Source organism: Cynoglossus semilaevis, chromosome 1, assembly GCF_000523025.1.
Source record: "Cynoglossus semilaevis isolate Cse_v1.0 chromosome 1, Cse_v1.0, whole genome shotgun sequence".
Lineage (NCBI taxonomy): Eukaryota > Metazoa > Chordata > Actinopteri > Pleuronectiformes > Cynoglossidae > Cynoglossus > Cynoglossus semilaevis.
In genome coordinates this window covers 34,479,301-34,491,967 of record NC_024307.1, presented here as the reverse complement: position 1 = coordinate 34,491,967, position 12,667 = coordinate 34,479,301, and the positions used below count along the sequence as shown (strand labels likewise).

At 36.0% G+C, this 12,667-nt stretch overlaps 2 protein-coding genes across 3 annotated transcripts in view; one reads left to right on the top strand and one right to left on the bottom strand.

The window, feature by feature from the left end:
- The window catches only part of pelp1 (proline, glutamate and leucine rich protein 1), a 22,886-nt gene extending 17,955 nt beyond the window's left edge, over positions 1-4,931 (top strand). The window contains exons 18-20 of the mRNA XM_025062362.1: positions 7-153; positions 2,215-2,565; positions 4,454-4,931. Coding sequence (XP_024918130.1) covers positions 7-153; positions 2,215-2,565; positions 4,454-4,540 — 585 coding nt within the window. The 3' untranslated portion in view covers positions 4,541-4,931. The remainder of the gene's footprint in view (positions 1-6; positions 154-2,214; positions 2,566-4,453) is intronic.
- Positions 4,932-11,267: 6,336 nt separating this feature from the next.
- The window catches only part of mtm1 (myotubularin 1), a 16,655-nt gene continuing 15,255 nt past the window's right edge, over positions 11,268-12,667 (bottom strand). The window contains exon 12 of one of the 2 annotated variants that reach the window (XM_025058628.1): positions 11,268-12,047. In XM_025058628.1, the coding sequence (XP_024914396.1) occupies positions 11,856-12,047 (192 nt within the window). In that variant the 3' untranslated portion in view covers positions 11,268-11,855. Of the gene's footprint in view, positions 12,051-12,667 lie in introns of both variants that reach the window. The other variant, XM_025058601.1, reaches the window with a different exon arrangement.

Sequence of the window (12,667 nt, the reverse complement as noted above, 5' to 3'; positions counted from 1 at the left end):
CGGGAGTTGATGGAAGACAACATAAAAGAGGCAGACGCCAGAGGAGGAGGAGGAGGAGAGGTGTTGCAGGAAGCGATGGGGCCGTGGGAGCAAGGAGCCAGTGAGAATGAGCCAGCTTCCACAGAAGAGTGCGCCACCCATCAAAACCAACAGGTACCACAGTTAGTCTTCAAGACATTTTTTTCGATTTTTTTAAAAATATTTTTAGCCATCATTTGATTGACAGATGCCACCGTCACCAGACTTGAAAAAAAAAAAAAAAACGAAACTAAAACCAACCAATGATTAGCGGTATCATGATGTTGACCAGGCATAGACAAACTAAGGCCCCGGGGGGGCAGATGCGGCCCACTCGGCTTTGTAATCCAGCCCGCCAAACTTGTCCAAATTATATAATTGGTTTGTATTGTGATTATACCTCTGCCTTTTCCCTGCAATGCCCACGTTTTCCCCAATAGATGGCGTAGAAAATGATAAAAGCATTTTAGTCTTTATGCATGACTTTTACAACGCTCCATCTATCTGATCCTGAACCCCCCCCCCGTGTCAAATTATACGACGAATTTTGCAGGACTGTTACAACATTGAGATTTTAAATCTGATAAGAAAATTGGCTAACATGATCAGGAATTGTAACTAGCTAGGTTGGAGAAATCATTTATACAGTAGACTAAGAAAGAGATTACGTCTCTCCATTCACTTATGTCAAAAGGAAAATTTTAAATGCTTCTAGGTTTTTTTCTGATATACAGTGGTACCTAGAGATACAAGCTGCCCGAAATCCGATTTTTGTTTTTCTTTTTTGAGTTACGAGTAAGCAACTTTTGCAAGATTTTCCTCGGGGATATGAGGAAATATCGAGTTACGAGTACTGGGAAAAATCACGTGCATACTGGTTAATTCACGGTTTTGCTTGTATCCACACTTTCCACCTGATCCCAGGTCAGGCGCCTGCCTCTGTCTTTGTTCGTTGTCGACTTAAGTACTCTCTCTGAAGAGTTTAACTTTTTTATTGTTTAATAAAACAAAAATAAATAAATAAAATATTTTACCCGCTTCTTATAACAATTATATAAAATGTATGTTTCTATGTTTTTGATGTTTAGATGGGGGGGGGGTTCATTTAATTAACTAATAGTATATTTCTGGAGTTATTTTTAATGGGGAAAATTTGATCGAGATACGAGTGGATCGACATATGAGCGCTGTTGTAGAACGGATTCAACTTGTATCTTGATACCACTGTATATGGAATGGGAAAAAAAAAAAAAATGCAATGCCCACGTTTTCCCCAATAGATGGCGTAGAAAATGATAAAAGCATTTTAGTCTTTATGCATGACTTTTACAACGCTCCATCTATCTGATCCTGAACCCCCCCCCCGTGTCAAATTATACGACGAATTTTGCAGGACTGTTACAACATTGAGATTTTAAATCTGATAAGAAAATTGGCTAACATGATCAGGAATTGTAACTAGCTAGGTTGGAGAAATCATTTATACAGTAGACTAAGAAAGAGATTACGTCTCTCCATTCACTTATGTCAAAAGGAAAATTTTAAATGCTTCTAGGTTTTTTTCTGATATACAGTGGTACCTAGAGATACAAGCTGCCCGAAATCCGATTTTTGTTTTTCTTTTTTGAGTTACGAGTAAGCAACTTTTGCAAGATTTTCCTCGGGGATATGAGGAAATATCGAGTTACGAGTACTGGGAAAAATCACGTGCATACTGGTTAATTCACGGTTTTGCTTGTATCCACACTTTCCACCTGATCCCAGGTCAGGCGCCTGCCTCTGTCTTTGTTCGTTGTCGACTTAAGTACTCTCTCTGAAGAGTTTAACTTTTTTATTGTTTAATAAAACAAAAATAAATAAATAAAATATTTTACCCGCTTCTTATAACAATTATATAAAATGTATGTTTCTATGTTTTTGATGTTTAGATGGGGGGGGGGTTCATTTAATTAACTAATAGTATATTTCTGGAGTTATTTTTAATGGGGAAAATTTGATCGAGATACGAGTGGATCGACATATGAGCGCTGTTGTAGAACGGATTCAACTTGTATCTTGATACCACTGTATATGGAATGGGAAAAAAAAAAACAAGGACAATTTCCCACTTTCAGAAGGTACTTATTTATTTTCTTCCATCTGTTCCATTCTGTCTCCCTTGTCTTCTGTTGTCCTTATTTTGTGTCTTGTTATCAGCAGGCCTTAAGGCTTGAAACAAAGGAAGTCAAATTGGCTGAGATGGAACTGAGCAGTCATCAGAGTCAACATGCTGCTGCTGCCGCCGCCACCGCCGCCTCTGCCCCAGATGACAATGATGCTGATGATAAGGAAGATTCTAACTCGGCAGACACTCAGACCAAATCCTCAGCCTTTTCAAATCCTGAAGAAATGGGAATGGAGGGGAAACGAGACACTGTGGACACAGAGCAGCAGGAGACCGGAGGGGGAGGAATAGAGGCTAATGGAGACGAGAGCAAAGGGCTGAAGAGGAAGATAGACACAGTAGAGAGAGACGATGAGGAGGAAAGAAGCCCGGAGAAAAAGAAGGTACACAGGTCACACAAAAATGACCGAATATCACTCAACTCATAACTTGTGGTGCAAATAAATATCTATCCCCCCACGACCAAAACACACATTCAACACATCACTCACTCATATATATGTATATGTGTATATATATGTATATATGTATATGTATATATGTATATGTATATATGTATATATATATGTATATATATGTATGTATATGTATATATATATGTATATATATGTATGTATATGTATATATATATGTATATATATATGTATATATATGTATGTATATGTATATATATATGTATATATATATGTATGTATATATGTATATATGTATATATATATGTATATATATATGTGTATATATGTGTGTATATATGTGTATATATATATGTATATATATGTATATATATGTATATATACATATATATACATATATATATACATATACATATATATATACATATATATATACATATACATATATATATACATATACATATATACATATATATACACATATACACATATATACATATATATATACACATATACATATATATATATACACATATATACATATACATATATACATATATATACATATATATATGTATATATACATGTATATATATATATATATATACACATATATATATATACACATATATACATACATACATATACACATATATATATACACACACATATATATACACATATATACATATACATATATACATATATATACATATATATACATATATATACATATATATACATATATATACATATATATACATATATATACATATATATATGTATATATACATGTATATATATATATATATATACACATATATATATATACACATATATACATATACATATATACATATATATACATATATATATGTATATATATGTATATATACATATATATATAGTATATAGCACCTTTTAAATCAGTAAATAAAGTTAAAGTAGTATGGAGCCGTAAACTGACTGTGCATCTGGAGGTTTATTTGGTTCAATAACGAGTATTTCCTCACATAATACTTCCTCACTTATTTCCTGATGGATCTGAATGGAAAACCTTAAAGATGAAGTTGAGACAAACAAAAAGATTTCCTAGAGCTGAGATTTTTGTTTTAGTTGTGTGGCTATTTGCTGCCACCTAGCGGAATTGCATTCAACAGTAGCACGGAACCTCAGTTTTCGAACTTAATTATTCATGTAGGCCGTTCGTGAACCGATAAGTTGGGAAAACTGAAACAATTTTCCACCATAGGAATCGATGTAAAATGGATTCCTCCGTTCCTGCACCCCGGATGATTGATTATTCAAACTTTTTCAACCGTATTTTGTGAACAAGTTCATACACGAAACCAATGAAAATTATTAGATCTAACAAAAAAGATAAACATCTGAATAAAGCTATAAAAAGGAAAGGCAATTTCATTCATCCTTACTGGTGCTGAAGAGTTGTGATTGCGCAATGTTCCCTTTGCCTTCTCACAAATCATCACTATCCGTAGCCTAATATTGTTGGTTTGTTTGGCAACCAAGTTATGGTACGACAATATATTTTTGGTTACAAATTCTGTACGTAAACTGAATTGTTCGAAAATCAAGGTTCCACTGTATTTATTTGGCTGTAACGAACGAACAAAGTATTTGCAGTAAATACATTTTTCAGATCAATTAAATTAAATTTGACTTTGATTTTCTTGACATCAGATCTCTAAGGACTCTCTAAGTATCAATGAGGGTTAAATTGAAAATCAAAAAGCCACCAGGTCATTTATACCTTTTATGCAAACTCTACTTGTGCCGAAAGATGAAGACTGTAGAATTATATTGAGAATTAAATCAAGTTCTTTGGTCTGCCCCACAGCTGGACGATGAAGCCATGGCCTCCATGTTGGCCGATTTTGTGGCCTGTCCGCCCGATGATGAAGACCACGCCTCTGGATCAAAGTGAAACCTTCACTAAGCATTGCACCGTAACTGAAGTGGGCCGTGAATATTGTTGAGATACTGCAACTCTAGTATACTTTAGTGTTTAACTATCTGCACCGTGTAATTTGACACTCGTTCCGTGTCTTGTGTTTGTGAACCGGAATACTTTGCCCTCTTTACTCAAGTTTTTTTTTTTTTTTTTTTGAACCCTAAAGAAATGTGTTATTTTGTAACAGTTGTATTCAGTTGCCTGTCCTTTAGGATGGTAGCATCGGTTTCCATTTCTGTTTATTAAGTGCGTACTTGAACAGGCACTTAGAACCACACATACTCCTGTGCTGTTTTCAGTTTGACATGACTGGCATCTGCTTTGTTATTAAAAAAAAAAAAAAAAAAATTAAAAAAAACCTAAGTACCTCATTGATGCCGCTTCACTGTACATGTCGTTTGTATGTACATCATACAGTGTGTTCTTTTTGTTACTTGAGTAAAAACATACACGGGTGATTATAGTGAAAATAAAAATATTCACAGTATTTTATGAATAAATAGAGTCACCGCATGTATTCCCTATCCTCAAATCAACTGAAAGACTTATTTATTAAGAGCAATTGCTCATTCATTAGGACTCCTACCAATACTTTTGGTCATATAGTGTATATAACTTGACAATTCAATTGAGGATATGCAGATTTTTTTTTTTCTTTTTGCTCTGCACACACAACTTGTCTGACAGTTTTAGAGCCCATTTGGATATTTTTCACACTCAAATTTGGTAAAATTGTAATATAAGCCACGGCATTATGGGAGATACAGTAATTACTCAAACACAAATAGGTGCAAATCTGACAGAATTTATTTGTATGCTGCGTGTTAAACTATAAATATGTAAATCCTATAGGTAGAAATGTCCTGTCGGATTTGTACGGCCTTAGTGTCATACGTGTTGGGGGTGAGTTTTTGTTACTTAATATCGGGCCGATAATATGGGTTGGTCGAAATTCTCGGCCCTGATATTAAGTAAACTAAGTAAAGTAATTATTAAAGTAACTACACTGACCGACATTAAGAGTGAGCTTAGTGAGTGTACAAAAAATAGAGATGGCTCCATACAACTTTTTTCACGTCACAACACAAAAAAAAACAGCAGTGGTCCACTTAAATTAATTTATTAAGTAAAAGTTAGAGAACAATAGGCACGTGGTATACTCTTTGAAAGATAAAGACAGATTTTTAAAGGAACATTTGAAATGTTCTACAACTGCACCCTTTTGGGAAATGTTGCCGAGATAAAGGAACACATGAATTACACATGAATGAATTCAAACAAGTTGTCTAATTACAATGAGCATTCTACCTCAGAGTCAGAAATGAAAATGTTTGTTTTACAGTACGGAACGCGTCTACGATGACAGTTCCTAAAAAAAAAAAGTACAAGAGAGCAGTATTACTATATATATATACGTATATATTAGCTGTGTCCAGAGCCGTCTGCTTTTCCTCTTGGTTCAACCAGAACTGAGCCAAACGTTGCCCTAGCAAAGAAAAGAAAATCTACAGCCAAACATCTTCGGGCTACGGACTAACAATACTTTCCTGTTTTTCGAAATTAGATTTTACATCACACAAAATAATTAATTCATTTTACAACTACATAGCTTGAGACAGTAAAATAGGTTTTGAGGTCATCATAGTTATACATACAAAATATTTTCTCCGCTTTTTGCTCTCTGTCGTTTATCTCTGTTTTCCTCCGATACTTGCTTTTGTGTATTTTTATGAATTCTGCATTTTTGAAAAGTCAACTGTTGATTTTTTTTTTTTTTTTTTTTGGATTGATGGATCATGGACCGGGAAAAGCTTGGGAGACGTGCAGGACGACAAGGACACATCAAAAAAAGGTGAAGCCCGGCAGTGTTTTGTGGTGTTTTATTGCTGTTTTCTTCTCTAAGTCCAAAATTATCTTTTAAATAGTAGCAAGAAAAAAGGTCCACAAAAAAAAAACACTTTTTAATATTTCCCTGTCACTCAAACTGTGTCTCTTTCGCTTTTCTCTACAATCTTTAAATAAAAAAAGTCCCTTATAGACAAACACATTTTTCGTTCGTTTCTTTTTAGCCTTCTTTTATATAAGCCAGGCATGGGCAAACTAAGGCCCGGGGGCCAGATGTGGCCCGTTCAGCTTCCTAATCCGGATCACCATACCTTTCCAAATTATATAATTTGTTTATATTATCATTATACTTTTGCCTTCTCCCTGCGATACCCACGTTTTCCCAATAGATGGCGAAGAAAATGTTAAAAGCCTTTTAGCATCTTTAGTCTTTATGCACAATTTTTACATGTCATTCATCTTAGTTCGCCTCCTGACTCAGCACCCCGTCAAATTGTAGGACCAATTGTGGCCCGTGAGTCAAAAAGTTTGCCCACACCAATCTAAGCCATGAACAAAAAAAAAAAAAACAAAAAAAAAAAATTAACAAAATAAAATGGACATGCATTCTCGATTATAAAAACACTTTACAAAACTAGTTTAAAAATATCCAAGTAGACACTATGTTATTGATTATTTTATTATATTTTTAGAATAGAATAATTTATTAGAATAAAAAATATCTTGAAACCTTGACCCGACATTTTTTTTGTGTGTGTGTGTGTGATGCACTGGTGTATTGAAAGTGAGAGACTGAAGGGCGGCATCACAAGCTCGGCTTCTGTTTTTCCTGCACGTTATAAAAAGCTTGAGGTAAGTCTGACTCTTGATTGTCACTTTGAAAATATACTTGACTGTATATATAAAAAATGGATGTGGTCTTTTTTTCTGCAAAACAATCTTTCACAAAAAAAAAAAAATGTTTTTATGTGTTATCAGGATTCAGTCTTTCCAGGCTGGAATATACCGCAACACGCCACTAAGAAAACTCAAAGTGTATTTGAATGAATTCCAAGGTAATGGGGCTGGCCCCCCAATAGGGAGCGCTGAACTGTACTTTGTGGAAATAAAGCCACACAGTTTAAGGAGCACCATTAACTTTTCTGGGTGTCAATCTGTTCTGTTTTGTTTACTTTGACAGAGGAAGTAAACGTTCAAATGTAAATGTATATTTTTCCATCAATTTTTTTTTTTTTTGCCAAAATTAACAAATGTCACCTGCATAATTATCGATTTGTTTTAATCTATATTTGTTTTTTTTTATCTTCTTGCTTTGACATCCCAGTCAATGAGTCACATGGTGTAAGCTGAGATGCAGGGTGAAAATTCCAAACCTCAGCAACACTGCCCCCTTGTGGTAAGATGTGGTAAATTTCATCCTGCCATATTGGGTGAAAAATGTGCTATACAGTAATTTAGTTTCAGTTCACCGCAAACGTTAGCCATACATGGAGCACTCATACTGGCCCAGACGGTGGCATGCAGACAAGCGGTGCTGACCTTGACCTCTAGTCTTGACAGTGTTTTCACACCTGACTGTATGTAGTTCAATCAACTTTTTTTTTTCAGTCTAAACATTGCCTCACAAAATACTTGAGATCACGGAGTAATTTCAATTCTGCTACTTAGCAACTTAAGTAAAAATATTTCACCCTATATATTCAAGGTGAAATATATAAATATATAAATATATATGTATATATATGTATATATATGTATACACACACAGATACATGTATACATATGTATATATACACACATACATGTATACATATATATATATATATAGCCACACCAATAATATATATCAATATTGTATATTAACATACTTACTCTCTGAGGCAGGGCATTAAACTTGTATTAGTGAAGGGCCACATTTTAGCACTTTGATAAAATGTGGCCAAAAATGAAATGATTCATTTGTGACTTTAACAAGAAAAAATTGGGGATGACCATAGTACGCCAAACTGTCAGGCCAGGAAGTTTAAAAAACATGGCCGAGGGAAGTCTAACATCAAAGATGTGGCAAAAAAAAACAAAACAGCCAAATTAAAAAAAAAAAAAAAAAAAAATACAAATAAATTTTAAGTGCACAAACTACAACTAGAGGTGTAATAGTGTAAAAAGTCCCATTTAGAAACTTTTTTTTGGGCTGTATCAGATGACTAAGACAAGTGTCCTGATGCGTTAAGAGGCACGAAAGGTGTAAGTGGGTGGTCCTGTAACTTTGAAAACGGCTGATAATTAATAAAATCAAAATACTTTTTTTTTTTTTTTTTTCCCTGTGAGGTCCAAAAAACAAATGATCTGGAGCTAAGTATACAGGTCCACAGCCCGGGGGTTGAGAAGCTCTGCTGTACAGTAATGGCCTGCAGGACTGGGTATTACAATCCCTTATCCCTCAAAGTTGAAAGCAAGTGAGTACCATCAAATACTGGTGGTACCAGCAGGACATGTACTTCTACTATAGCATCATAGCAGCGCCACACGGTGTGTGTGTGTGTGTTCTCTGGTTAGCTGTCGTGGCCAGGGTATTATGGGATGTAACAATAGTGCCACACACAGGTGGAGGTGTGAATACAAAAACCAGGTCTTGGATGTTTTGGTTTTTTCCAAAAACAACACTGCAAACAACCTGATTTAAAACAGCTGCGGAGTGAAGATGAGACGAAAAGTTTTACTTTACACTGAAAACGTCAGTCTGTTTCTTTCTACAAACGGGTGAAAATAACCTGACCATTAGAATCGTAAGGTAAAAATGTGAAATCATTTGGATCGCATATGGGATGAAGAAATGCTCTGGAGTCTGAATTCAGGGAGTCAGTTCAAATATTCCAAGCCGTATAAAACGAAAGTACAGGGGGGACCTCGTTTGATGACGTTCTCAACTTTACGGCGTTTCGTAGTTACGTCACCATCTACGGTGAATTTATTCATACGAATATGTCGTCACTTTGATTGGCCAATCTCTGGGTTAACGTAAATGCCTCAAGCCACCTCGGCTGACTCCTCTCGATGTATAGCGGCTCTACTTTGAGTTCCTATCCCTGTTGCTCTGCGGAGAAAGCTCAGTTCGGCTGCTTGTATCTGGGATCTTGACTAAATGGTCTCCTTTCAAGAGTTCCTCTATGTAGCTTGGACTGTTAAGCCTCCTCTTGTAAGATGCCACCGATGTCTTGGCCGTAGGTGAAAATTGACATAAGTGCTGATGTTCTGACTTAGCGGGAAATTAAGTTACATTGCCCTGAAGGTACAGAATTCTGACTTAAAGTCAAGAATCCCCGGAAAAAGTTTTCAGAATATTTGAGGGTCTCCTTACAGCTGCAGGTCTTGCTCTTATGAGATGTGTTTCTAAAATGTTTCACCCTCCAAAAAAAAAACCAAAAAGAACTCTGTATGTCACCGTCGATACAAAATGAAAAATAATCAGGTCAGGTTTTCTTCCTGTCTCTTATCTTTGGAATTCTGTTCCAGCGTCAGATTTGTCAATTGTTTGATTTGTTTAAACATACTGATTACTTTTTTTTTTTTTTTATCATTTAGGCTCCAGAACAACAGACTGCAGACTGCAGAACAACTGTAGTGAGCAGTTCTGACTAAAATTACAAAAAAGGGCTTGGTAAAATAAATATATAATGTGTAAGGAAATTTGATGTAAGCAGCAACTATTTCAAAAACAAAAAAAAACCTATACAAATATCACTATAATAAGTAAAAATACACCCTTCCCACACACACACACACACACACAGAGATTATTACATTCCAATTGATAACACACACTGCAGTATCAAGAGCAAATAAACAGATGTATTGTTAAAGCTCTGAGTGTGTTTCTGTTTTGTTTGTTTTTTTAAAACAGGACTTTTTTTTTGTGATTGGATTTCTCTGTGAAAGGCTACGGTCGTGACAAAAACGTCTCACTCATCACTGTCCTTGCATAACAGCAGTAGCTTATTTACAACTTGTACAGGTCGTTCAGGGAACATTTTTGGTATGGACTTTGGTGTCTCGGGTGAGAGAAAAAAAAAATACCTCCAAAAATGAAGTATCAAGCGAAGTAAAAGCGACAGCGTCTGCGTAACGACATAAAAGAATATCACTCACAAAGGCACACAACGTTATTAAAGTGAGCCTTCGGTTAAGTGACCTTAGATTACGAAGGTTCCTTGCCTGCCGTACGATAGATCAGTGGTTCCCAACATAGAGGGCAGGGCCCCCCCCCTAAGGGGCAGAAACTATTGCAAGATGACCATCTCTGTCACACATCCTTTTCTCAAAAGCACCATTTCTCAAAAGTGTATTTTATTCTAAGTGTCATCTCGGTTAAGTTCAATGGCTTTCAAAGTAGGGGGCTGGGCCCCGACTTGGTCGCACTGAGCTCTTTCCAAATTCTGATTGTTTTAGTTACAATCGCTACGGCACACAACACTACATATCCATGACGTCGACACTAAGTTTGGGAAGGGTTAAGGTGAAAATGTTCGGCTCTCTACTCTCGCAAACACACGCTAGCACGCACGGCGGACTATCCTGCGTACAACACGACGGCTAGCTACACACGGCGGACTATCCTGCGTACAACACGAAGCTCAAATTGGCTCGTCTAGACTTTTCTCAAGAACGCGGCACTATGCTCATCACCGCTAAGAAGCTGTCGGATAAAGATTTTGGGGCAATGCCGTGTCATTCGGGGTCAACCCTGCCATTATTTTTGTCTCTTTTATTTTTCAAAATGGATTCGTTGGTGAGAAAAATGACATCACGTTTTCTCTCAAAAAAAAAGACCTGAAACTGTGGGTTCAGACTACTTTTCTTTTTTTCAACAGTAGCCTATCGTATTTCTCAGAGTTTAAAAGTGGATATTTGGCTGGGGTTATTTTTCCAAATTCAATATTTCCATATTTTTCGAAAGCTAGCGTTGCAGACCACAAAGACGCTGAGATCAATTTTAAAAGTAAACAAACACTAGTAAAGGACATTGACAGTGTTGCGTCATTTTCCTATTACACCTGCTGCCTGAACATCACCGTCTGTTTTTCTGAACGTGACGCCCCAACAGTTTAGCTTCCTGTTCTGGCCTGTGCAAACAACGAAGCACAACCCTGCCCATGGGTTGCAGCCCTTACTCTGAAAACCACCAAATGTCTTTAAGGCTTCACTGTTCGGAGGGATATCTGTAAAGAGAGACTTACGGTGACAAGGCTGTAACTGTGAGATTTTTTTTTTTTTTTGCTTTTTTTTTTTGCATAAATCACTACCCACCACTGCACTTCCGGGTTAAAAATTGTATCCAATCTTATCTTCATCAGTTATCAGCCACAGTTAGCACAATGTTAATTGATTCCCTGCATACGTGGGTAAAAGTGCAAGTCAAGAAAGTTAGAGAGTTGTTCACGAGTCCTTAGAATGGAGTTTGTAGGTGTGTATAATGCTGCGATGGTGTCGAGGAGGCGGTGGAGGAGGAGTTGGTGGAGGAGCTATTCACCAAATGAGAGGAGAGGGAGGAATCGGACATTTGCAGCTCCTCGAGCTTCTTCAGGTACTCGTCTCTGAGCGTCAACAGTTCCTTGTACCGCTGCTCCACCGGACTCTGCTGCTGAATCACAAGTAGAACACAGTTCATTTAATGCCTTCAGTACTACTTATTTCTACTCCCTTCATAACATTTTTTTTTACTGCCTTCAGTATTCTTGTTTTACGTCTCTTACTTATTCTATTTTTTCCTCCATTAATACTTATTTTCAACACCTTTATAGCACTAAAATCTAACACTACTATTTTTCTACTGCCTTCGTGAAGCTTACTTCTACTTACTAGGATATTCTATTTCCTATTTCGCAGCATTAGATCAATAAAGTACGGTACATCTGTCTTTAATACTATTTTTTTACAGATTGAAATACCTAGTAAAAAGTAGTGATGTTCGATACCACCAATTTCCTTTCCGATCCGATACCGAGTAAAATTTGGGCTGGTATCGCCGATACCGATACCGATATTTTATCATTTGTCTTTTAAATAAAACAAAAAGTGTATTTCAAATCATAGCTTCTTTAAGAATCCATGGCTTAGTTTTTTATTTATTTATTTATTTTAAACTCTGGAGTGTACTGAGGTAGCTGCCTCATTTACTATACAGTCAACACGACAATAGAAAAACCTGAGAACACAATCATATAAAATATGTCAAAACAATGTTTCAAACTCTGAAAA